This window comes from Aquarana catesbeiana, linkage group LG06 (genome assembly GCF_042186555.1).
Source record: "Aquarana catesbeiana isolate 2022-GZ linkage group LG06, ASM4218655v1, whole genome shotgun sequence".
NCBI lineage: Eukaryota > Metazoa > Chordata > Amphibia > Anura > Ranidae > Aquarana > Aquarana catesbeiana.
The window spans coordinates 410,348,952-410,376,782 of NC_133329.1; the positions used below are offsets into that span (position 1 = coordinate 410,348,952).

Consider the following 27,831-nt stretch of genomic DNA (forward strand, 5'->3'; position numbering starts at 1 on the left):
TCTCCTTCTTCTCCTTCTCCTTCTCCTTCTCCTTCTTCTCCTTCTCCTTCTCCTTCTCCTTCTTCTCCTTCTCCTTCTTCCTTTTTTTTTTTTTTTTTTTTGTTTAATTATATATATATTTTTTTTTTTTTTTTTTTTAGGCGTGGGGTGGTCCCTTCCGAATCCATACTAAACCTGAAGGGCCTGCTATGGACCGGGGGGGGGGCTTACCCCTTACCCTCTCCGTCCGTCCGTCCCCCCTCTTTTTTATTTTTAAAACAGATGTCAGTGGACATGAAAACGGATGTTAAAATTGACATCTGTATCGTGTTTTTATATATTTTTTTTTTTCTGCAGTGATGTGATCTGTGAGGTTTGATGTGTTTCCTGGAAGTCCTCTAATGACTGTACAGAGTCTTGAAGGAATGCAGCAGGAAGACTCCGGCGCCCCTCCCCCATAGACTTTGACATGAATTCGGAGTCTTCCCATCCTCTCTTGGTTCCTGCTCTTTTCTGTATAATAAATCTGTTACATTGTCGCCTCCTGTGTGGTACGGGGGTCCTCCGCACCCGGAGGGGGGGGCGCGCCTAGGTGCCAGGGAAGCTCTGCTCCTTTCTGGTTTCCGTGGCGCCACATTCACGTGGCGTTTCTGATGCGAATGTTCGTCAGACGCCGTCCGCTTTTCACCAGGGGGGTCCCTCTTCATAACCTGCGTTTTTATATGAATGCGCTTTTATTGTCGCATGGTAGGAGGGGCATCGAGCTGACCGCGCAGGGAAGCACGAAAAATTGTGGCGGATGCGGCTTGATTCGCTCTTCTCTCCTGTGTCGCGGTTTACCCCGCGTTGCGTCACATTTGTTGTGAGCGGGGGTGTCGGCACTTGGGAACAGATTAAAAAATAAAATTGTGCGCCGTTTTCTCCAGTCCGGTGATCTGAATGCGGGAGTGCGTTACGATGTGGTGTGATGCAGCAGATGTACATCGGGCATATGGGTACCATTAAAATTGAATGTGGCCCCCCCCCCCCCCAAATCATCGCATCATCTCTGTTCTCAGGTGAATAAAAGGTGTTGGAGACGGAGGGGGGGGGGGGGGTGTCAGCATGAGGCAGAGAAGCAGCAAACCCTGATCTTCCCAGTGAATGGTTTTGGATTGGGGGGAGGGGTGGTGGTGGTGTCAGCGGGAGGCAAAGAAACAACAGCACACTGATCTTCCCCGTTAATGGCTGTGCAGGGGGACGTGTGAGCAGGAGGCATAAGAACAACAATATACTGATCTTCCCAGTGAATGGTTGTGGATGGGGGGGGGGAGTGTCAGGCTGAAGCAAAGAAACGGGCATTACACTGACCTTCCCAGTGAATTGCTGTGCAGGGGGAGGGGTGTCAGCAGGAGGCAAAAAAAAACAAAACAGCAGTACACTGATCTTCCCAGTGAATGGCTATGTGGGGGAGGGTGTTTGTCAGCATGAGGCATAGAAACTGCAGTACAATCTTCCAATGAATGGCTGCGCAGGGGAGCGGGTGGTGGTGGTGGTGGGGGGGGGGGGCTGTGTCAGCAGGAGGCAGAGAAAAAGTAGTGCACTGATCCTGCAAGTGAATGGCTGTGCATGGGGGAGGGGCGTCAGTAGGAGGCAGAGAAACAGCAGGACACTGATCCTCCCAGTGAATGGCTGTGCAGCCATGTGTCTTCCCTCCCATATCTACACAACATAAGCAGGTGAGGAATCTGTGGAGGGCCGTATGTGGCCCTCGGGCTGTGGGTTAGACAGCAGAGCCTCGCGGAGTGTATGTATTGCCCCCCCCCCCCCCGGATATCCAACTTCTCTCTTCCTGCTAGTCCAACAGAGAGGACCGGTCTGTGTTCTCCTTTGTGGTGGATATCGCCCCATTCAGAGGCTCATAAACACAGGACTGGCCGGTGATGGTGGGTGGGCTCTCCTGCACCATGTCTGCCATCTCTGGTGGTCTCCTGTTCTGTGGCATGTCGGCAATCTGTAGCAGGCCTCTGTCCCACTTCAGCCGTGTCTATCAGTCTCCTGTTATCCCAGGACGGGAGTCTCTAATGGTCCCGTGTAAGGCAGCCCATACTAAATGTATTTATTTATTTTAGTGGTGCAGATCATTCAGGAAAAACCTGACCGGTTGGTTCTATGGAAAGTGATCGATCGGCTTGTGTACAATGAGCCCATACATGAATGTGCGGCCGATCCCTGGTGAACTGGTCAAATTTCCATCCGTGTATGGTTGGCTTAACACAGCTGCAGTCTCTAGTGGTCTCATTCAGCGGTCTCGCGTAAGGCGGTGGCCGTCTCTGGCGGTCTCGTGTAATGCGGTGACGGTCTCTAGCGGTCTCGTGTAATGCGGTGACGGTCTCTAGCGGTCTCGCGTAATGCGGGTGACGGTCTCTAGCGGTCTCGCGTAATGCGGTGACGGTCTCTAGCGGTCTCGCGTAATGCGGTGATGGTCTCTAGCAGTCTCGTGTAATGCGGTGACGGTCTCTAGCGGTCTCGCGTAATGCGGTGACGGTCTCTGGCGGTCTCGCGTAAGGCGGTGGCCGTCTCTAGCGGTCTCGTGTAATGCGGTGATGGTCTCTAGCGGTCTCGTGTAATGCGGTGACGGTCCTCTGGCGGTCTCGCGTAATTCGGTGACGGTCTCTGGCGGTCTCGCGTAAGGCGGTGGCCGTCTCTGGCGGTCTCGCGTAAGGCGGTGGCCGTCTCTGGCGGTCTCGTGTGACACGTTCACCTGTAATTTACTAACATAACAGTTGTAATGTTTGTGTGTAATGCCGCGTACACACGAGCGGAATGTCTGACAGAAAAAGTCTGACGGAAGCTTTTCATCGTCTATTCCGATCGTGTGTGGGCCTCATTGGACTTTCTTTTTGAAAATTCTGACGGACTTAGAAATAGAACATGTTCTAAATATTTCCGACGGAACCAATTCCTATCGGGAAAACCGATCGTCTGTATGCTGTTCCGACGGACCAAAAACGACGCACGCTCTGAAGCAAGTACAAGACGGAAGTTATTGGCTACTGGCTATTGAACCGTTCTGGACGTTCGGACTTTGGTTTGGCCGTGTGTAGGCAAGACCGCTTAAATGGAATTCCGTCGGGGAGTTTATTCCAACGGCAAAACCGGTCGGTGTACGCGCATAATAAAGCTGTCATTGTTCTTCAGATGGAGCGTCGTTTTGCGGGGCGATGGGTCGGAGCGTGGCGGGGCAGGAGATGGGTATCTGTGGAAAGAATACTCTGCCAGGCCTCTTATCGCTCGCTGTGACGTCACACATTCCTGCCATGCTGGGATATCGGATCATATCTGGGATCATGTGAGGGATCCCACTGTCCCTTAAACACCCGCTCCCCCCACCTTGCCCCCACCCCCCTTGACTGGCGGCGGACCAGCGTGGTTCTGGGTTTCCTGGCTGGTGAGGGTCACACGGTGTCTCCCCGTTGCAGAAGAGGAATGACCTTTCTGTCTGGCAGTGGCCAGGCATTCATCCAACGTTCGTATCCTCTTCCCACCTTCTCCCAGCGTACTGTGCGTCCATCCCGCGTTCTTATCTGTATCGTCGTTGCAGATTGAGAGACGCAGGTGAGTGCAGAATTCTGCCAGAGCAGAAAATGAAGTCTCATGATATAGAGAGGAGTGAAGACTCGGGGTTCAGGATTACAGCCAGACACTGCTGTGGATCCCCCCCAATCCTTTGTTGTACTTTTCATGCCCTGTGATTATCTTCTGTGGTATCTTGGTAGGTAGTCCCTTCTAATATGGAGGGGGGGGGGTGGTATGTAGTCTCTTATACAGTGGGGGAAAAATACTGATTGACTCCCCTGCAGATTGTGCAACTTTGCCCACTTACAAAGAAACTATAAATGGAGTTGCAGTTCAGTGAGTAAAATAATTATTTGATCCCCAAGCAAAACATGACTTAGTAGTTGGTGGAGAAACCCTTGTTGGCGATCACAGAGGTCAGACGTTTCTTGTAGTTGGTGATCACAGAGGTCAGACGTTTCTTGTAGTTGGTGATCACAGAGGTCAGACGATTCTTGTAGTTGGTGATCACAGAGGTCAGACGATTCTTGTAGTTGGTGATCACAGAGGTCAGACGTTTCTTGTAGGTGGTATCCAGGTTTGCACACATCTCAGGAGGGATTTTGCTCCACTCTTCTTCACAGATCTTCTCTAAATCCTTAAAAGGTAAGTTCACCTTTTACAGAAAAAAAATCTGTAAAGGTGTTGTCTTGTCAGTAAGTTTTGGGTCATTGTCATGCTGGAAGACCAGCCATGACCCATCTTCAGTGTTCTGGTTGAGGGAAGAAGGTTCTCCTCCAAGATTTTACAATACATGGCCCCGTCCATTGGACCCTCAATGGGGCAAAGTTGGCCTGAACCTTTATCAGAGAAACAGCCCCAAATCATCAGGTTTCCACCTCCGTGTGTGACTGTAGGGATGATGTTCTTGGGGTCATAGTCAGCATTTTTCTTCCTCCAAACACGGCGAGTCGAGTTAATGCCAAAGAGCTGAATTTTGGTCTCATCTGACCACAGAACTTTCTCCCCCAATCCTTTTCTGAATCATTTAGATGTTCATTGGCAAACTTCAGATGTTCCTGTACATGTGTCTTCCTGAGGAGGGGGACCTTCAGGATTTCAATCCATGGTGGTGTATTGTCTTACCAATGGTTTGTTTGGTGACTGTGGTCCCAACTGCCTTGAGATCATTCACAAGCTCCTCCCGTGTAGTTCTGGGCGGATCCCTCACTTTTCTCATGACCATCCTCACCCCATGAGGAGAAACCTTGCATGGAGCTCCAGACCGAGACTGTCTTTCTTCCATTTGTGAATAATCGCTCCAACAGTTGTCTCCTTCTCACCAAGCTTCTTGCTGATGGTCTTGTAGCCCATTCCAGCCTTGTGCAGGTCTACAATCTTCTCCCTGACGTCCTCTGACAGCTCTTTGGTCTTCCCCATGATGGTGAGGATTGAATGGAAGAAAGAGTTTCTGTGGACAGGTGTCTTTTATACACATAACGAGTTGTCGTTAGGAGAACCTTCTTACATTGACAGGACTAATCTGTGTACCACATGAGCACGTACTGGAGCCAGTCTGTGGGGGGGGGGGCAGAATTATTGTTGGTTGGTGGGGGATCAAATAGTTATTTTACTCACTGAACTGCAACTCCATTTATAACATTTGTATCATGTGTGTTTTTTTTTTTTTTTGTTTTTTTTTCTGGATTTTTGGGTAGATATCCTGTCTCTATCATATAAAATACACCTATGATAAAAATGATAGACCCTTCATTTCTTTGTAAGTGGGCATCTTCCTCGTACCCCCCCCCCCATCATCTTCTGTGGCATCTGGAGTAGAGGTAGGTAGTCCCTTTATATCGGGGGGGGGGGGGGGGGTAGGTAGTCCTTCATATCTGGGGGGGGGGGGGGTAGGTAGTCCTTCATATCTGGGGGGGGGGGGTAGGTAGTCCTTCATATCTGGAGGGGGGGGTAGGTTGTCCTTTATATCTGGAGGGGGGGGTAGGTTGTCCTTTATATCTGGAGGGGGGGGTAGGTTGTCCTTCATATCTGGAGGGGGGGGGGGTAGGTAGTCCTTCATATCTGGAGGGGGGGGTAGGTAGTCCTTCATATCTGGAGGGGGGGGGGTAGGTAGTCCTTCATATCTGGAGGGGGGGGGTAGGTAGTCCTTCATATCTGGAGGGGGGGGGGTAGGTAGTCCTTCATATCTGGAGGGGGGGGTAGGTAGTCCTTCATATCTGGAGGGGGGGGGTAGGTAGTCCTTCATATCTGGAGGGGGGGGGTAGGTTGTCCTTCATATCTGGAGGGGGGGTAGGTTGTCCTTCATATCTGGAGGGGGGGGGGGGGTAGGTAGTCCTTCATATCTGGGGGGGGGGGGGTAGGTAGTCCTTCATATCTGGGGGGGGGGGGGGGGTAGGTAGTCCTTCATATCTGGAGGGGGGGGTAGGTAGTCCTTCATATCTGGGGGGGGGGGGTAGGTAGTCCTTCATATCTGGAAGGGGGGGGGTTAGGTAGTCCTTCATATCTGGAAGGGGGGGGGTTAGGTAGTCCTTCATATCTGGAGGGGGGGTAGGTAGTCCTTCATATCTGGAGGGGGGGGGTAGGTTGTCCTTCATATCTGGGGAGGGGGGGGGGTAGGTTGTCCTTCATATCTGGAGGGGGGGTAGGTTGTCCTTCATATCTGGAGGGGGGGGGTAGGTAGTCCTTCATATCTGGAAGGGGGGGGGGTTAGGTAGCCCTTGATATCTGGAGGGGGGGGTAGGTAGCCCTTGATATCTGGAGGGGGGGGGTAGGTGTCCTTCATATCTGGAGGGGGGGGGGGTTAGGTAGTCCTTCATATCTGGAGGGGGGGGGTTAGGTAGTCCTTGATATCTGGAGGGGGGGGGGGGGTAGGTAGCCCTTGATATCTGGAGGGGGGGGGTAGGTTGTCCTTGATATCTGGAGGGGGGGGGGGGTAGGTAGCCCTTGATATCTGGAGGGGGGGGGGTAGGTTGTCCTTCATATCTGGAGGGGGGGGGGGGGTTAGGTAGTCCTTCATATCTGGAGGGGGGGGGGGTTAGGTAGTCCTTGATATCTGGAGGGGGGGGGGGGTAGGTAGCCCTTCATATCTGGATGCAGGATCTTCTCCCATGGCCACCCATCGTAGAATGCTCGTCGCTCTCTGTAGGTTCTGCACTTTGTTCCTGGGGTCACTCCAGGGCAGGCTGGATTCATTCCCCGGCGGCGGTGGTTCCTGTGTTCTGCGGAAGGTGGCAGAACTCCAGCGCAGAGCACACATCCCGGAGAATCAATATTGATTTTTGGGTTGTGGCTGTAGAAGGAAATACTGGAGAGCCATTCAGGAGGAACCGGTCTGTCCGGGCGACTGCAGAGATGGAGATCAACCTCCTGGGGGGGGGCTGCGTCACACGGCTGTTTTGTTACCCCCGGGGCAGATTTTCACGTTCACCCCTGGAGAGCCGGCTAGGTCTGACCTCCTACTTAAAAAAAAAAAAAAAAACCAATTTTCTATTAACCACTTACCGACCGGCGCACGACTATATACGTCGGCACTTTGAAGAGGGATATCTCGGTAATGGCAGCAGCTGCTACCACAACCGAGGTATCCATCTCTTCAAGCGGCGGTTCGGTTAACGATAATGGTCTCTGCGATGGATTCGCCGCGAGATCACCATTTATCGGCGGCGGGAGAGGGCCACTCCCGCCGCTCTCCTGCGCCCCTCCGCCGCTTACTGGAGCCGTCGGCGGAGGCGATCGAGACCTGTTAGTGGCTGGGTATGGAGAAGAGTGAGGCTAAGTTGGCCCCCCACCCTTCTCCATACCATAGCAGGGCGGAAGCGACGTCAAAACCTCACTTCCGCCCATACGTCTAAAGGCACATTTTCTGTTGTCTTGTATTTTGTTTTTGTTTTTTCAAATGACAATTTTTTTTTTTTTTTTTTCTTTTTATTGCATTTAAGTCCAAATATGAGATCTGATGTCTTTTCGACCCCCAGATCTCATATTTAAGAGGACCTGTCATGCTTTTTTTCTATTCCTTGTAATAGAAATAAAGGTGACCCAATATTATTAATAATAATAATAATAATAATATTATTATTTTTTTTTTTTTTTTAACAATGTAAAAATAAAATAAGACAAACATTTTTTTTGTAAAGCGCCCCCTCCCGACGAGCTCGCGTGCAGAAGCAAACGCATAGGTGAGTAGAGCCCGCGTATGAAAACGATGGTCAAACCACACATGTGAGGTATCGCCGCGATCGGTAGAGTGAGAGCAATAATTCTAGCCCTAGATCTCCTCTGTAACTCAAAACATGCAACCTGTAGAATTTTTTTAAACGTCACCTATGGAGATTTTTAAGGGTAAAAGTTTGTCGCCATTCCACGAGTGGGCGCAATTTTGAAGCGCGACATGCTGGATATCCATTTACTCGGCGTAACATTATCTTTCACAATATAGAAAAAAAATTGGGCTAACTTTACTGTTGTCTTATTTTTTTTTTTTTTTTTATTCAAAAAAGTGATTTTGTTCCCAAAAAAAGTGCGCTTGTAAGACCGCTGTGCAAATACGCTGTGACAGAAAGTATTACAACGACCGCCATTTTATTCTCTAGGGTGTTAGAAAATAAAAATATATAATGTTTGGGGGTTCTAAGTAATTTTCTAGCAAAAAAACGTGTTTTTAACTTGTGAACGCTGAGTCTGAAAAAAGGGACCCAGTCTTAAAGTGGTAAAACCTCTCCCTTCCTTTTAAAGAGGACCTGTCAGATGAGCGACCAGATCCCGGGGCTGGTTGTAGGTCAGATTACAATAGTGTAGCAAACATTAGCGGCTTTTTAGCATTCATGCTTCTGTTGCTGAGTAGGCAGCAGTGGAAAGTCAGCCCCCTACTTTGGTAACCCTGTCTCAGAGCGTTACCAGACCGCGCCCCCTTCTGTGGTAACCCTGTCTCAGAGCGTTACCAGACCGCGCCCCCTTTTGTGGTAACGCTGTCTCAGAGCGTCACCAGACCGCGCCCCCTTCTGTGGTAACACTGTCTCAGAGCTGTGTGGAGTCGGTACTCCTCCCCCTCTGATACCTGGACGACGCAGCTGCAGCTGTAATGAGTAAGCAGAGAGGCGTCCAATAGGTTGCTTCACAGCACTGATGGACCTGCCCCCATTCCTCTCTGGCAGCGTATGATTGGACAGAAGCCGCAAATACTGAGTAACCTTGGCCAGCTGATTCCTCATATCACTCTGCTTGGGGGGCCCGTCTGACAGCAAGAGGGGCCCCTTACAGGAGTACCGCCTGCACCCCCCCCCCCCATCAGTGATCCTAATCTGGTGACAACGTGGTCCCCGGAACAGGAAGTGGGGGGGGGAGCAGACAATTAGGTTAAGTGTAGACTCGTGGTTGAGCTGTAATTTTACTGCCCCCCCCCCCCGGCATATATACATTGTATATTACGATATACGGATGTTACATTCTACCAGTGGCAGCTCCCCCGCCCCCTCCCTGGCATAAATACATTGTATCTCATTCTGTATCTGGGTGTGTATGGATTGGGCGTCAGGTTTGCAGTCCGAACCCCCAGGGAAGGTGAGTTCAGGAATCCGGCTCACCGGTCCGGTCTGTTCATCTGTCAGACCCCAAATCCCCCCCCAAGTCACGCACAGTGGATTATTCATCCCAGTCTGACTCTTCCGCTGTCCCTTCTCCAGCCTATAGTCGCTGTCCCCTCTTATAGGAACATACCTGTGTTTAGTGGGATCCGAAGCAATAACCCGGATATTTATACCCCGCTACCCACCGACCAACCCTGGGGTATTACTGGCTGTATAGTGTGAGAGGGAATCCTAGTGACCAATCCTGGGGTGTCCTGTGGAGGGACTGATTATCAGCTGGTACTAGAAACCTAGAAAAGTGACGGCAGAAGAAGACCGCGTAGTCCATCGAGTCTGCCCATTTTTTTCTTTTTTCCTTTTTTTTTTTTTTTTTATATTTCCTATAAGGCTCTAAAGTTTGTATTTGAAGTTTGAAGTCGTCTTCTTCTATTCAATCATCATATGATAATAAGCCGCCCCCGGTATTTGTTCTGGTAAATTGCCGGATGTCACCTCTTCATTGCCGATGGCTGTTTGGCTCTATTAGATGTATTGTGCAGAATTTCCTTTGATCTCTCAGGGATGTTTGTTGCCTTTTTATTGTCAGCAATTATTGATGTGATGAGTTGTATGATTCTCTCTGTGCATGCTGAGCGACACTTCATACAACCGGGGCGGGGGGCATGGGGTGGACCTGGTGCACTTTACACAGTGAGGTTAGAGGGATGGGAACCCCGGACACGTCATATGGTGAGGTTGGAGGTATGGGAACCCTGGACATGTCATACGGTGAGGTTGGAGGGATGGGAACCCTGGACACGTCATACGGTGAGGTTGGAGGGATGGGAACCCTGGACACGTCATACTGTGAGGTTGGAGGTATGGGAACCTTGGACACGTCATACTGTGAGGTTGGAGGTATGGGAACCTTGGACACGTCATACGGTGAGGTTGGAGGGATGGGAACCCTGGACACGTCATACGGTGAGGTTGGAGGGATGGTAACCCTGGACACGTCATACGGTGAGGTTGGAGGTATGGGAACCTTGGACACGTCATATGGTGAGGTTGGAGGGATGGGAACCCTGGACACGTCATATGGTGAGGTTGGAGGGATGGGAACCCTGGACACGTCATATGGTGAGGTTGGAGGGATGGGAACCCTGGACACGTCATATGGTGAGGTTGGAGGGATGGGAACCCTGGACACGTCATATGGTGAGGTTGGAGGGATGGGAACCCTGGACACGTCATATGGTGAGGTTGGAGGGATGGGAACCTCGGACACGTCATACGGTGAGGTTGGAGGGATGGGAACCTCGGACACGTCATACGGTGAGGTTGGAGGGATGGGAACCCCGGACACGTCATATGGTGAGGTTGGAGGGATGGGAACCTCGGACACGTCATACGGTGAGGTTGGAGGGATGGGAACCTCGGACACGTCATACGGTGAGGTTGGAGGGATGGGAACCTCGGACACGTCATACGGTGAGGTTGGAGGGATGGGAACCCCGGACACTTAATACGGTGAGGTTGGAGGGATGGGAACCCCGGACGCTTCATACGGTGAGGTTGGAGGGATGGGAACCTCCGGACACGTCATACGGTGAGGTTGGAAGAATGGGAACCCATAAACTTATTACAACCAGGTCAGACAGATAAGAGACATTCCAAGGAAGATGGACATTCACAATGTATCCCCAGAGTGAAGTTAGTGGGTCTGTATTATATCACCTCCTAAAGTAAGATTAGAGGGTCTATATTCTAGCACCCCCTCCTCCTCCTCACCTGATTTAGAGGATCTGCATTAAAATACTTTCACCTTGATCTGAGGCCAATATTACAATCAGCCCCCCCCATGAGGCCGATCACACTGCCTCCATCGACAGACTTCAGTGGTTAAAAGCCCCACTCTACGCTCTGCACCCCCCAATCCCCGCCAACCCCCTCTTTTTTTTTCTCTTAGAAGTGTAATATTTACTTTCCCGGTGGGCCGTGACTCCAATCTTTGCTCAGTTGAATTGTTGGGTGGCAGTGACACCGGAGCTCCTCCAGAGAGCCAGGACCGGGAAGAGTAAATATTAAACTTCTCTCTGTAGATTGAAGGCCGGGTCACTTTACACCTTCCAGAATATTAATATGGGGGCCTCTGCTGGTGATTGTCCAATCCCAGGGCGGAGGGCCCATCAATGGTCCACGTCGGTGGAATCCCAATCGGTATGGGCCGTGGATTGGCACATGATGTGCTCACCATTATGGTAGGTCTGACAGGTCCTCTTTAGGAATATTCCTGCCTTTTGTGTAATATGATCACCAGAAGATGAATGTACACAATGTATCCACAGGGATTGTGGAGGCGCTGGTTACATTGGATATATATTGCTTACAGTTCTTTGATTAGTGGATATATTGGTTACATTATATTGGTTGTTACATGAAATTGGTTACATTGATGGGTCTGAAATGATTTCTGTCTGCAGATTTCATTACAAGCATCTCTTCTGTCTTCCAGATTCTCCTCCCGCTCTGTTATGCTGCTGTTAAAATCTCTCCGCTCATCGAGAAGATCAACGAGCACAAAGACTTCAAGAAGCTTCTCCGAACCCGAAACAATGTGCTGGTCCTGTATTCCCAGTCAGGTGAGTTATAATACCCCCCCCCCTCCCACCTCACGGTGTGAGAATTGAGGTTCTGTGATATAAAATACCCCCCCAAATGTGTGACATTAGAGGGTTTGTCATAATGCACCCCCATGAATGAGATTAGAGGGCTCGTGTTATAATACACCTCCCCCTACTGTGTGAGAATTGAGTCCCCCCTACTGTTTAAGATTAGAGGGTCTGTGTCATAATACACCCATGAATGAGATTAGCAGATTTGTGTTATAAACACCTCCCCCCCCCCCCCCCATGCGAGAATTGAGGGTCTGTGATAGAATACAACCCCCCCCCACTGTGTGAGAATCAATGGCTTGTGTCAAAATACACCCCCATGAATGAGATTAGAGGGTCCGTATTATATTACACCCCCCCCCCACCTTCCAAGTGAGATTAGAGGATCTGTATTATAGTACACCCCTAAGGGTATGTTTAAGGGGCCATATTATATTACACCCCCACAAGTAAGAATAAAGGGTCTGTGCTTTATACCCCACTAACCCCCCCCCCCCTCCAATTTGGATTAGAGTCTGTATAATAATAAGTGGGATCAGAGGGTCTGGGCTGTAGGGCTCTGGGCACCACCCAAATGGGATTAGGAGATCCCTACTCCATTTAGACCCCTGTGAGTGAGATTAGCGGGTCCTTTTTATATTATCCCCCCCCCCACTAAGGAGAGTAGAGGGTCTGTGCTATAACACCCTCCCCCTACAAAGGAGATTAAAGGGTCTATTTTATATTCCATCCTCCGAGGGAAATTAGAGGTCCCACATTATGATAGATTTCCCCAAATGAGATGAGAAGGTCTGTATATTATAGTACACCCCCACCTGAGTGATATTAGAGGGTCTGTATTACAACCTCCCCGCCCTCCATGTTGCTAATCACGCTGTTCGTTCTTTGCTGCTTCATTGCCCATTTTTCTCTATGAGAAGTGTGATATTTACCCTCCCAGTGGACCATGACTCCAATCTTTGCTCAGTTGGGTCACAGTGACACCTGGAGATCCTCCAGAGAGCCAGGACCGGGGTCACAGCCCACTGGGAAGGTAAATATTAAACTTCTTTCACAAGGTGCCGCTGAGCTGATTTCTGTAGATTGGATGGGGGGGGGGGTAACTTTACACCTTCCAGGATATTAACATGGGGGCCTCTGCTGATGATTAATGTGGTGCCTCCGCCTTATACCTTGACGAGATACGGCCCATGGATTGGCACCTGACATGCTTGCTATTATGGTAGCTTGTAGAGTTTTTATTCTGACAGGTCCTCTTTAGGAATGTCATGTTGTGAAAGCTTCTATCGGTTTCTGTGCGTTGCAGCTCAGGGAGCCGAGCGTCAGCTGAAACTACTGTCGGACGTTGCCCAGGACTTGAAAGGAAGAGCCACAATCTCATGGGTTGACTGCGGGTAAGCAATAAGGATCCTGTGGGGTGCCAGGCAGTGGGATGAAGACACCCAGACAGAATGAATGTTTAAAGAATTGCCAAACTTTTTTCCTAGTAATCCTCCAGGACAGCAGGTTTTATGTGTGTGGGTATGGGGGGTCCTGGAAAGGGCATTACTAGGTGCTGACATACAATTTCCCCATGTCATGGAGGATTCCTGGAAAAGTTACCAGATACTAGCTCACATGTTCTCTGGTCATCCTCCAGGATGATCACATTGAACCTACCATCATGGAATATTTCGGGAAAAGTTAGATGCTAAATCACATTTTCCCTGCTCATCCTGCCAGGATGATCATATTAAGCCTACTGTCATGGAGGATTTGTGAAAATATAGCTACCAGATACTAACTCACAAATTCCTTGGTAATTCTCCAGGAAGGTAACTTGAAACCTACTATCCTCAAGGATTCATGGAAGAGTTACCCCATGCTAAATCACATTTTCCTTCAGTTAACCTCCAGGATGATCACATGGAACCTATTGTCATGGAGGATTCCTGGAAAAGTTAACAGATACTAGCTGACATTTTTCTCTGGTCATCCTCCAGGATGATCATTTTAGGCCTACTGTCATGGATGGTTGTGAGTTAGTAACTGGTAGCTATATTTTCGCAATCGTCCATGACAGTAGCCCTAAGATGATCATCCTGGAGGATGACCAAAGAAAATGTCAGCTAGTATCTGCTAACTTTTCCAGGAATCCTCCATAACAATAGGTTCCATGTGATCATCCTGGAGTATAACTGAAGGAAAATGTGATTTTAGCATGGGGTAACTTTTCCAGGAATCCTTCAGGACGGTAGGTTTTGGGTTAACTTCCTGGAGGATTACCAAGGAATTTGTGAGTTAGTAACTGGTAGTTATAGTTTCACAAATTCCTTGGTAATCCTCCAGGAAGGTAACCTGAAACCTACCATCCTGAAGGATTCCTGGAAAAGTTACTGCATACTAAATCACGTTTTCCTTTAGTCCTCTTTCAGGATGATCACATGGAATCTGTCATGGAGGATTCCTGGAAAGGTTACCAGATACTAGCTCACATTTTCCCAGGTCATCCTGCAGGATGATCACATGAAACCTACTATCATGGAGGATTTCTGTAAAAGTTACAGATACTAAATCACATTTTCCCTAGTCGTCCTCCAGGATGATCACATGAAGCCTACTGTCATGGAGGATTTGTGAAAATTTGATTACCAGTTGCAATTTACCAGATACTAAATCCTTTCCCTTCAGTCATCCTCCAGGATGATATCTTGGAACCTATCGTCATAATGGATTCCTAGAATAATTACCAGATACTAACGCACATTTTCCCTGGTCATGCACCAGGATGATCGCATGGAACCTACCATCATGGAGGAATTGTAAAACTGTAGTTACCAGTTACAAACTCACAATTTCCCCAAGTATCCTCCAGAAAGGTCACATGAAACCTACTGTCATGGTGGATTCCTGGTAAAGGCACTACCTGGTACTAAATTTTTACATTCTTCCTCTAGTCTGTGAGGTGCCAGACTAGGTAGAATACACCCAAAATGAGTATTTTTTAAAAGAAACCTAGACTTTCCCTAGTAATCCTCCAGGACGGCAGGTTTCATGCTACTGTCCTGGAGGATTCCTGGAAATGAAGTCACCAGATAAGTTTTCAAAATTTCCATAGGCCTTCACCAGGACAGTCACCACTATGGGGGATTCCTGGAAATGGTGTTACCAGGTACTAACTCACATTCCTCAGTCATCCTCCATGATCACATAAAACCTATCGTCATGGCGTTACCAAGTATCAACTCACAATTTGCCTGGTTATCCTCCAGGAAGGTCACAAACCCTACGTTCATGGAGAATTCCTGGAAAATGTGCTGGCGGTTACTAACGTAGAGTTTTCCCAGTTATCCTCCAGGACAGTCACTGATGTTCTTGTGAGGTGCCAAATGGTGGGTACAGGAGACCCAGTAATAATGAAACCTGCCATCCTCGGAAATTACCAGAGAAAGTCTGTTTATTATTTAAATGTTAATGTCGCTGTCCTGGAGGATTCCTGGAAATATAGTTAGCAGATAGTTTATTCAAAATTTCCCCAGTCATCCTCCACGGCAGTCGCCATCATCTTGGATTCCTGGAAATGGCAACCAGGTACTAACTCACAATTTCCCCAGTCATCCTTTAGGATGATTACATGAAACCTACCAACGTAAAGGATTTATTGAGATTTAGTTGCTAGGTTCTAACTCAAAAGTTCCTTAATCATCATCCAAGACTGTTGCATGAAACCTACTGTCATGGAGGATTCCTGATAGTTAGGCCTCATGCCCACGGACGTTTTTACAGCCACTTTTTTGAGCGTTTTTTGCAGCTTAAATACGCCTCTCCATGTTAGCCTATGGCCTCATGCCAACCATGTCGTTTTTGAGCTGTAAGTGATCAAGATGATCCGACTTGCGGTGCGACTTGTGTGCTGAGAATCTTGAAGGGGAACCCCGACAAAATTTTGCATGAGGTTCCCCCCCAAGATCCATACCAGACCCTTATCCGAGCATGCAGCCCGGCAAGTCAGGAAGGGGGGGGTGGGGGGGGGGGGGGAATGAGCGAGCACCCCCCCCCCCCTCCTGGACCATACCAGGCCACATGCCCTCAACATGGGGGGGTGAGTGCTTTGGGGCAGAGGGGGGCCCCTGCACCCCCCCCCCCCCAAAGCACCTTGTCCCCATGTTGATGAGGACGAGGGTCTCTTCCCGACAACCCTTGCCCGGTGGTTGTCAGGGTCTGCGGGCGGGGATCGTGATCTGGAAGCCCCCGTTAACAAGTGGGCCCCCCCATATCACGGCCCCCCACCCTATGTGAATGAGTATGTAGGTCTTCTCCCCTCTCCGGCTCTTCTCCGCTATCTTCTGCTCTTTTGCTGGGTCTTCTCCCCTCTCCGGCTCTTCTCCAGTCCTTCTCCGCTATCTTCTGCTTTTTTGCTGGGTCTTCTCCCCTCTCCGGCTCTTCTCCAGTTCTTCTCCGCTATCTTCTGCTTTTTTGCTGGGTCTTCTCCCCTCTCCGGCTCTTCTCCAGTCCTTCTCCACTATCTTCTGCTCTTTTGCTGGGTCTTCTCCCCTCTCCGGCTCTTCTCCAGTCCTTCTCCGCTATCTTCTGCTCTTTTGCTGGGTCTTCTCCCCTCTCCGGCTCTTCTCCAGTCCTTCTCCGCTATCTTCTGCTCTTTTGCTGGGTCTTCTGCTCTTTTGCTGGGTCTTCTCCCCTCTCCGGCTCTTCTCCAGTCCTTCTCCGCTATCTTCTGCTATTTTGCTGGTTCTTCTCCCCTCTCAGGTCCTTCTTCTGATGTTGACTCTACGCGATCTCCCGTTTTAAAATGATGGGTCCGCCGTGCGCAATGTCTTATATTGGCATGGGGCGGGGCCACCCCATGACTTGGTTAGAGGACATGCCCCTTGTGATGTCACCCAGGGCATTATGGGGTGATGACAACACAAGGGGCGTGTCCTCTAACGACCTTATCGGGTGGCCCCGCCTCATGCCAATATAGGTCATTGCGCACGGCGGACCCAGCATTACACCTGGAGATCGCGTCCAGTCAACATCTGAAGAAGGACCGGAGATGGGAGAAGACCCACCAAAAGAGCAGAAGATAGCGGAGAAGAGCCAGAGCTGCTTTAATAAAAAAAAAAAAAACCTGTGTAGTGTGTTTTATTTTTGACACTTTTTTTTTTTTTAATTAGGTGAATGGGTAGGGGTACGATGTACCCCATACTCGTTCACCTAGGGTGGGGGGCCGCTTGCTAAACGGGGCTTCCAGATCACGATAAGTCCCCACCCGCAGACCCCGACAACCACCGGCAAGGGATGTTGGGAAGAGGCCCTTGTCCTCATCAACATGGGGACAAGGTGCTTTGGGGTGGGGGTGGGGGGTGCAGGGGCCCCCCTCTGCCCCAAAGCACCCACCCCCCCATGTTGAGGGCATGTGGCCTGGTATGGTCCAGGAGGGGGGCGGGGGGGTGCTCGCTCCTCCTTCAGGATGGTCTAAATGATTTGTGGAATTATAATAGCCAGGTTCTAACTCACGTGAAACCTACGGTCATGGAGGATTCCTGGAAAAGTTACTAGATACTAAATCACTTTTTCAGCCTTCCTTAGGGAAGGTCAAATGAAACTTGCCAAAATGGTCAAATAAATCTTGGTGGATTCCTAGAGAAATAAAGCTACAAACTTGCATTTTCCCCAGTCATCCTCCATGATTACATAAAAACTACCGTCATGGAGGATTTGTGGAAACAGAGGAACCAGGTACTGACCAACGATTTTCCCAGTCATTCTCCATGATGATGATAAAAAAACCTGCCGTCATGGAGAATTTGTGGAAATTCAGTAACCAGGTACTAACAAAACAATTCCTCGTTATCCTCCAGGAAGATCACATTGAACCTACTGTCATGGAGGATTCCTGACAAAGTTATCAGATACTCACCCCAGAGGCCCTTCAGGATCATGAAGGATTTGTGGAAATATAGTACCCAGGTACTAACTCTGTTTTTCCGGTCATCCTCCAGGAAGGTCACATGAAATCTGCTGTCATGGAGGATTCCTGGAAATGATGCTTCCAGGTACTAATTACAATTTCCCTGGTCATCCTCCAAGACGGTCATATACAATCCTTTGTCATGGAGGAGTCCAGGAAAGGGTGCTAGGAGGTCCTAACTTGGGTTTCCTGATCATCCTCCAAAGGGCTCCAAGAGGACTGGGCTCTGCTGCTGATCTCCTGCATCCTATTTGCAACCACTTCCTGTCTGATTGCACTCCAGCAAGGCCTGCATGGCATTTCTGAAGGCGGGTTTCTTGATGGTGACAACTGTGGACCATACTTGTGTAATGTGTGTTGAAATGGCCCCCTGTAGTCTCCCTCCGAAGACGGGGTGACAACTCGGGAGAACAATTAGGAGCTGGGGATAGAATGTTGTCACCCTAGAACAGGAAGTCCCTGAACAAGGACCTTTATGGCAGGATCACCAAGGATTATTCCAATGAAAGCTGCAGCTATAAAACGATTGAAACATGCTTTTGAAATGACATTAATAAGCTTATTTTAAGTTGTATAGTTGCCCCTCCTGGATTGAAACTTCTTCCTCTGTTTTCACTGCACACTGTGAGCTTCTCACAATGTGCATTAGAAGCTGCAGCAAGTCAGAGCCCCGCCCTCATTTTCTGGCTGGAGGACGTCCATGCATCATCTAGCCCTTTCATCCCCAGCCTTCCTTTTCCTGGCCCCTCCCCTTTCATTCGTTTTGGGATTTCAGTTCTTTCAATCAGAAACCCAATGATTTGTGTCCGGTCAGGTTCTTCCTGCCGTAGTTCACAGGCCGAGGCTCGGCCCCCTGACGCGGCATTGTGGATTTACCGCCCTGTAGTTGCGATAATTCCATCGGCCGGCAGCGCGGGGCACTTAGAACAAAAATAAGAGAAGCTCTTCAATGCTCCCGTTTTTTATCTCCGCGCCGTAAAGACTTTGTTACACTCTGATAACTTTAATCTGTGTAATCAGTCTGGGAATTAAATTTTAGGGCCGCTCTCATATTCGCTGGGCCGGCGCCACGGAGCGGGAATAATAAACTGACCGGTGGGATCGTATTTCCTGGCGGTAGAACCTCGCCGTAAACCCTTCCCTGGGCTGACGAGTGCGCTGAGTGTAGAATCCGAGCCGCGGTCTGTGCGGAGAGACTCCTCACCTACAGATTCAAGGAAATCTCCCCAATGGAACACAAATGTAAATAAAGTGTAAAAAAAAAAAATAAAAAAAAATAAACCCCAGAAAATTAAATGTACACTGAGGCACTTAAAAAAGAATTACCCCCCCCCCCCCCCCCAATACATACACGCATGAATGTAAATACACTCGTCAGGGCACCTATGCATGAAAACGCACGGAGTGAGATAAAAAAAATTCTCTGCCTATTATTCCCTTCTCTCCAAACCGATGAGCTGTGGGGGCTTTTAAATCCTCTCCTATGGAAAATATAAGGTACCGCCATTTCTCGCCATTTCACAGGCGCAAGCAATTTTTTAAGGCTTGACATGTTTGGTATCTATTTACACGGTGCAACCTCATCTTCTTCTATATTTTACAAAAACATTTTTTGTATTTTTTAATTTTTTTTTTTTTTTTTCCCCATAAACCATTGGGTAGAGCTGCACGATTCTGGCCAAAAGGAGAATCGCTATTTATTTTTTTGCTTGGAATAAAGATCACGATTCTCCCGGCGTAACATCTTTCACATTATACAAAAAAATTGGGCTAACTTTACTGTTTGTGTGTTTTTTTTATTTTTATATTTTTATTATATATTATTTTTATTATATATATATATATATATATATATATATATATATATATATATATATATATATATATATATATATATATATATATATATATATATATATATATATATATATATATATATATTTTTTTTTTTTTTAATTTTATTTTTATTCATTTTTTTTCCAAAAAAAATAGCATTTGAAAGACCGCTGTGCAAATAGTATAACATAAAATATTGCAACAACCACCATTTTATTCTCTAGGGTCTCTAGAAAAAAATATATGTTTGGGGATTCTAAGTCATTTTCTAGCCAAAATGTTATCACCTTGAAACCAACAAGTGTCAGAAAAAGGTTTTAGGTTTATAAGTGGTTAGACTTCCCTCATTTTACACACCGAAGTTCATTCCTTTGATCTAAAGCAGGGGTCTCCAAACTTTTCAAGCAAAGTGCCAGTTTACTGTCCTTCAGACTTCAGGGGGGGTGCGGATTCTGACCAGTGGGGGTAGAAAATGCCCCGGGGGGGCCAGGCATCAGTGAGAATAAACACGGCCTCAGTGTTGGTGGTTGGTAGGAAGAGGGATAAGGCTCCATCATTGGTAGCAGTGGAAGAAATAGTGCCCCATTGTTGGTGTCCTTGGGAGGAATAGTGCCCCATTGTTGGTGTCATTGGGAGGAATAGTGCCCCATTGTTGGTGTCATTGGGAGGAATAGTGCCCCATTGTTGGTGTCATTGGGAGGAATAGTGCCCCAAGGGCCAAACGAAGGCCTAGCAAAGGGCCACATATGACCCTTGGGCCACAGTTTGGAGACCCCTGATCTAAAAGACAACACGTTACACTGTTTTTATAGTTCGCTCGGCAGCTGAGGAATGTTGTGATTTTTGACAGCTGTCGACTTCAGCAGAGAATTATCTGCTTAGAAAGAATCGGGAAAATGCCTTGTCAAGAACGCAAGGGGGGGAAAGATCTCGATTCTTAATGATTAATCGTGCAGCTCCACCATTGGGTTAATATCATGTGACATACAGCCGTGGCCAAAAGTTTTGAGAATGACACAAATATGAATTTTTCACAAAGTCTGCTGCCTCAGTTTTTATGATGGCGATTTGCATATACTTCAGAATGTTATGAAGAGCGATCAGATGAATTGCAATTAATTGTGTTGTCCCTCTTTGCCATGAAAATGAACCTAATCCCAAAAAAACAAAAAACATTTCCACTGCATTTGTGAAGAAGGCTTCAGGGCGCCCAAGAAAGTCCCAGCAAGCCCCAGGACCGTCTCCTACAGTTTGGTTCAGCTGTGGGATCGGGGCGGCACCACCAGTGCAGAGCTTGCTCAGGAATGGCAGCAGGCAGGTATGAGGACATCGGAACGTACAGGGAGAAGAATTTTGGAGGATGACCTGGGCACCAAAGAAGCCACTTCTCTCCTGAGAAGGAGGAAAAGTAATGGGGAAAAGTAATTTTCTCCAATTTAGGGTTTTCCCTTGAAGAACAAGGTTAGGACTCAGGGATTGGAATAGGGACCTGTGCCAAAGGTCAGAAGGCGTGTCCCCAGAGGTCAAGGGTCAAGAGGCGTGGCTGACCCACCCCCACCAAAGTGTTCCGCCTACCCCTACTAAGTCGGGGAATGAATAAGTCGGGGAAAGCCCTTTTGCGATTGTTTGGGACATCTGGAAAAACCTTGTCCAGAGAAGAAAAGGTGAGCACTACCATCAGTCCTGTGTCATGTATCCTGAGGCCGTTCATCGGTGGGGTCGCTTCTCAGCCAAGGGAGTGAGGGGCTCACTTACAATTTTGCCTAAGAACACCGCCATGAATAAAGAATGGTACAAAAACATCCTCCGAGAGCAACTTCTCCCAACCATCCAAGAACAGTTTGAGGAACAATGCCTTCTCCAGCATGATGGAGCACCTTGCCATAAGGCAAAAGTGATAACCAAGTGGCTTGGGGAACAAAACATCAACGTTTTTTGGGTCCATGGCCAGGAAACTCCCCAGCCCTTAATCCCATTGAGAACTTGTGCTCAATCCTCAAGAGGCGGGTGAACAAAAACCCTACAAATTCTGACAATCTCCAAGCATTGATTATGCAAGAATGGGGGGCGGTCATCAGTCAGGATGTGACCCAGAAGTTGATTGACGGCATACCAGGCAGAATTGCAGAGGTCTTGGAAAAGAAGGGTCACCACTGCAAATATTGACTCTTTGCATAAACTTCACGTTATTGTCATTAAAAGCCTTTGACACTTATGGAATGCTTGTAATTCTACTTCAGTATCCCATAGTAACATCTGACAAAAAGATCTAAAAACACTGAAGCAGCAGACTTTGTGTCATAACTTTTGGCCACGGCTGTACAGTGGGGGAAATAATGATCGGCTCCCCTGCAGATGGTGTAAGTTTTGCCCACTTACTAAGAAATGAAGGGTCTATAATTTTTATCATAGGTGTATTTTATATGATAGAGACGGAATATCAACCAAAAATCCAGAAAAAAAAAAACGCCACATGATACAAATGTTATAAATGGAGTTGCAGTTCAGTGAGTAAAATAAGTATTTGCTCCCCCCTCCCAACCAACAATAATTCTGACCCCCACAGACTGGCTACAGTAGGTGCTCATGTGGTACACAGATTAGTCCTGTCAATGTAAGAAGGTTCTCCTAACGACAACTCATTATGTGTATAAAAGACACCTGTCCACAGAATCTCTTTCCTCCATTCAATCCTCACCATCATGGGGAAGACCAAAGATCTGTCAGAGGACGTCGGGGAGAAGATTGTAGACCTGCACAAGGCTGGAATGGGCTACAAGACCATCAACAAGAAGCTTGGTGAGAAGGAGACAACTGTTGGAGCGATTATTCTCACATGGAAGAAATAAAAAATAATGATCAATCGCCCTCAGTCTGGAGCTCCATGCAAGATTTCTCCTCATGGGGTGAGGATGGTCATGAGAAAAGTGAGGGATCCGCCCAGAACTACACGGGAGGAGCTTGTGAATGATCTCAAGGCAGTTGGGACCACAGTCACCAAACAAACCATTGGTAACACAATACATCGCCATGGATTGAAATCCTGCAGCGCCCGCAAGGTCCCCCTCCTCAGGAAGACACATGTACAGGAACGTCTGAAGTTTACCAATGAACATCTAAAATGATTCAGAGAAGGATTGGGGGAGAAAGTTCTGTGATCAGATGAGACCAAAATTGAGCTCTTTGGCATTAACTCGACTCGCCGTGTTTGGAGGAAGAAAAATGATGACTATGACCCTAAGAACATCATCCCTACAGTCACACATCATCCCTACAGTCACACATCATCCCTACAGTTACACATCATCCCTACAGTCACACGGAGGTGGAAACATGATGATTTGGGGCTGTTTCTCTGATAAAGGTTCAGGCCAACTTTGCCACATTGAAGGGCCAATGGACGGGGCCATGTATTGTAAAATCTTGGATGAGAACCTTCTTCCCTCAGCCAGAACACTGAAGATGGGTCATGGATGGGTCTTCCAGCATGACAATCACCCAAAACATACCGCCAAGGCAACAAAGGAGTGGCTCAAGAAGATGCACATTAAGGTCATAGAGTGGCCTAGCCAGTATCCAGACCTTAATCCTATAGAAAATGTATGGAAGGAGCTGAAACTTCGAGTTGCCAAGTGACGGCCAAGAAACCTTAAGGATTTAGAGAAGATCTGTAAAGAAGAGTGGAGCAAAACCCCTCCTGAGATGTGTGCAAACCTGGTCACCAACTACAAGAAACGTCTGACCTCTGATCACCAACAAGGATTTCTCCACCAACCACTAAGTCATGTTTTGCTTGGGGTTCAAATACTTATTTTACTCACTGAACTGCAACTCCATTTATAACATTTGTATTGTGTGTTTTTTATGGATTTTTGGTTGATATTCTGTCTCTATCATATAAAATACACCTATGATAAAAATTATAGACCCTTCATTTCTTTGTAAGTGGACAAAACTTACACAATCTGTGGGGAGACAATCGTTATTTTCCCCACTGTAAAAAAGAAAAAAAAAATAGGTACTACCGCTATTTTATTCTCCAGGGTGTCTGCTTTAAGAAAATATATAATGTTTTAGGGGTTTTACATAATCTTCATGCCTAAAATTTTATTTCTTAAACATGTGTAAATCCCGACCCCCCCCCCCGTCCACTCCAAAAAAAAAAAAGGCTGTGGCGGTGAAAGGGTTAAACCTGTCTTGGGCCATTTTTTTATATCTAAAAAAAAAATGAATAAATAAAAGGGCGTCCTGACTGCTCCAACCGAACAACCACCCCCCTCCCCTGGAGCTCAAATGTCCCCTCCATGTCACATCAGGGGGGCGTGGCATGGACATGCAGGGGGGTGTTTGGCGGAGCTCTGACCTGCGGCTGGGTTCAGGGATTCCCAGGAAGTTCGGGAAGATATAACGTGTAGACGCTGGCGCGACTCACTGCCCGCTGCTATGCCCGCAGGCCGCCTTTTAATATTTCAAACCCGCTACAAGTTTACTCTCATGAAAAATGAATCCGCAGATTACAGAGCGAAGGGGAAACGCTTAATAAAATGTCGGATCCCCGGGACGATCGCTCAGATGAAAGGGATCCAGGGGAGACTTTCCCTTCAATTAATTATATTTCATTCTGTTACATCTTTTTTATAAATGCTTTATTCCCATTAAATGGATTTAATTTTGGCTGTTTTATATATTTACCTGAACCGCCGTGTCTCATAGCAGATGTGCATAGTGAAATCCCTTTTTTTTTTTTTTTTTTTTTTTTTTTTAATAGACATTAGTGGAAATGTATTTGGCTGTGATGATACATAGTTACATAGTAGGTGAGGTTGAAAAAAGACACAAGTCCATCAAGTCCAACCTATGTGTGATTATATGTCAGTATTACATTGTATATCCCTGTATGTTGCGGTCATTCAGATGCTTATCTAATAGTTTCTGGAAACTATTGATGCTCCCCGCTGAGACCACCGCCTGTGGAAGGGAATTCCACATCCTTGCCGCTCTTACAGTAAAGAACCCCACTAGGTAGTTTAAGGTTAAACCTCTTTTCTTCTAATTTTAATGAGTGGCCACGAGTCTTGTTAAACTCCCTTCCGCGAAAAAGTTTTCTCCCTATTGTGGGGTCACCAGTACAGTATTTGTAAATTGAAATCATATCCCCTCTCAAGCGTCTCTTCTCCAGAGAGAATAAGTTCAGAGCTCACAACCTTTCCTCATAACTAAGATCCTCCAGACCCTTTATTAGCTTTGTTGCCCTTCTTTGTACTCGCTCCATTTCCAGTACATCCTTCCTGAGGACTGGTGCCCAGAACTGGACAGCATACTCCAGGTGCGGCCGGACCAGAGTCTTGTAGAGCGGGAGAATTATCGTTTTATCTCTGGAATTAATCCCCTTTTTAATGCCAATATTCTGTTTGCTTTGTTAGCAGCAGCTTGGCATTGCATGCCATTGCTGAGCCTATCATCCACTAGGACCCCCAGGTCCTTTTCCATCCTAGATTCCCCCAGAGGTTCTCCCCCCAGTGTATAGATTGCATTCATATTTTTTGCCACCCAAATGCATTATTTTTTACATTTTTCTACATTGAACCTCATTTGCCATGTAGTCGCCCACCCCATTAATTTGTTCAGGTCTTTTTACAAGGTTTCCACATCCTGCAGAGAAGTTATTGCCCTGCTTAGCTTAGTATCGTCTGCAAATACAGAGATTGAACTGTTTATCCCATCCTCCAGGTCGTTTATGAACAAATTAAACAGGATTGGTCCCAGCACAGAACCCTGGGGAACCCCACTACCCACCCTGACCATTCTGAGTACTCCCCATTTATCACCACCCTCTGAACTCGCCCTTGTAGCCAGTTTTCAATCCATGTACTCACCCTATGGTCCATGCCAACAGACCTTATTTTGTACAGTAAACGTTTATGGGGAACTGTGTCAAATGCTTTTGCAAAATCCAGATACACCACGTCTACGGGCCTTCCTTTATCTAGATGGCAACTCACCTCCTCATAGAAGGTTAATAGATTGGTTTGGCAAGAACGATTCTTCATGAATCCATGCTGGTTACTGCTAATGATATCGTTCGTATTACTAAAATCCTGTATATAGTCCCTTATCATCCCCTCCAAGAGTTTACATACTATTGATGTTAGGCTAACTGGTCTGTAATTCTCAGGGATGTATTTTGGGACCTTTTTTAAATATTGCTGCTACATTGGCTTTTCTCAAATCAGCTGGTACCATTCCAGTCAGTAGACTGTCTGTAAAAATTAGGAACAACGGTCTGGCAATTACTTGACTGAGTTCCCTAAGTACCCTCGGATGCAAGCCATCTGGTCCCGGTGATTTATTAATGTTAAGTTTCTTAAGTCTAATTTTAATTCTGTCCTCTGTTAACCATGGAGGTGCTTCCTGTGTTGTGTCATGAGGAAAAACACTGCAGATTTGGTTACTGAAGCCCCCCGATTCACTTGTGAAAACTGAGAAGAATAAATTCAATACCTTCACCATCTCCCCATCCTTTGTAACCAGATCTCCTTCCTCATTTTTTATGGGGCCAATATGGTCTGTCCTCCCTTTTTTTACTGTTTACATACATTCTTGGGATTTTTTTTTTTTTTTTTTTTTTTTTTTTTTTTTGCTCTCCTCCGCTATGTGTCTTTCATGTTCTATCTTTAGCCGCTCTAATCGCAACCTTACATTTCTTGTTGCATTCTTTATAAAGTCTGAATGCTGATGATGATCCCTCAACCTTGTACTTTTTGAAGGCCTTCTCCTTTGTTTTTATAAACCATTTTTCATTAATGTTAAGTAATCCAGGACTTATTGTTCGCTCTTTTAAATTTATTACCCAGTGGGATGCATTGGCTAATGCCCTTATTTAATATACTCTTAAAGCAAACCCATCTCTCCTCCGTATTCTTTGTTCCTAAGATTTTATCCCAATTTATATCTTTTAGCAAGGTTCGTAGTTTAGGGAAGTTGGCTCTTTTAAAATTCAGTGTCTTTGTATTCCCCTTTGGGGTGACAAATCTGTGTCTCAATTGTGCTCCTGCGTTATTACCTTGTCGCATGCTTCCCTAGTGGAAATTTTAAGTGGCTGTGAGGACGCACATTCCGGGTGTAGGGTGACAACACTCTGTCCCTGTCTCCCAATTGTACTCCTGCGTTGTCACCCTGTCACATGCTTTTAGAATATATCTATCTATCGTCTTTTAACACACTGGTGGAAATGTAAGTGGCCCGTGATGATGCACATTCCTGTTTTGGGGTTACAACGCTCTGTCCCTGTCTCTCAATACTCCCAGGTTGTCACCCTGCCACATACTCCCCTAGTAAAAATTTAAGTAGCCACGAGGACGCACATTCCTGTTTTGGGGTGACAACGTCCTCCAAATTTATGCTCCTGCGTTGTCACCCTGTCGCATGCTTCCTTAGTTGAAATTGAAGCGGCTGTGATGACAACGCTCTGTGCTGGTCTCCCAGTTTTGCTCCTGCGTTTTTCATCCGGTCACATTTTTCCCTCGTGGAGGTGTAAGCAGTCGCAATGACACACATTACACAGGTTTGGCCGGCTATTTATTGTCACTATAAGTAAGACCAGGACGTGCAGAGACACTGAAGTGAGGAAATGGCTAATAGAGCCTGCAGGGAATCGTCAGCACTGAGAAAGGGAAGAGGGATGGGAAATGGTCGGGGGGGGGGGGGGAGGGGATACGTTTTCTGTGACGGTTTATATCTCATTGAAGTAATAAAAACGTTGTTTTATTCTCTGCTCTCGCTCTCCTTAGGGACTCAGAAGGACGGAAGCTGTGCAAGAAACTGAAGGTGGACCCCAGGAAGAAGACGAACGGCCTTGAGCTCCTACACTACAAGTGAGGGCGGCACGCTCGTATGTTGTAGTATCAGCTGGTGAGGATTGACACTCCCAGCTTTTTTTTTTTTTTAAACGGTTGTATACCCGCACCCCTTCTTTTTTTTTTTTTTTTTTTTTTTTTTTTTTTTTTTTTTTAAAAAAAAAAAAAAAAAAAGCTGCAAGGCAAAGGCATAATGAGCTAGTATGAAATGCTCACCTTTAGAACGAGGCCTCGACACCTGGCCGTGGTCCACGCCGAGGGAGCTGACATGTGTCTTTCCCCCCCCCGATGACCCTGATCATAAGTTTACATACCCTGGTGATTTTGGCCTGATAACATGCACACAAGATGACACAAAGGGGTTTGAATGGGTATTAAAGGTAACCATCCTCACCTGTGATCTGTTTGCTTGT

At 47.1% G+C, this 27,831-nt stretch overlaps 1 protein-coding gene across 1 annotated transcript in view; it reads left to right on the top strand.

Moving 5' to 3' along the window:
• The window catches only part of PDIA5 (protein disulfide isomerase family A member 5), a gene marked incomplete at its 3' end in the record, with an annotated part of 50,639 nt that overhangs the window by 5,956 nt on the left and 16,852 nt on the right, over nt 1-27,831 (top strand). Inside the window, 3 exon segments of the mRNA XM_073634997.1 lie at nt 11,617-11,743; nt 13,083-13,170; nt 27,353-27,436. Of these exon segments, the coding sequence (XP_073491098.1) occupies nt 11,617-11,743; nt 13,083-13,170; nt 27,353-27,436 (299 nt within the window).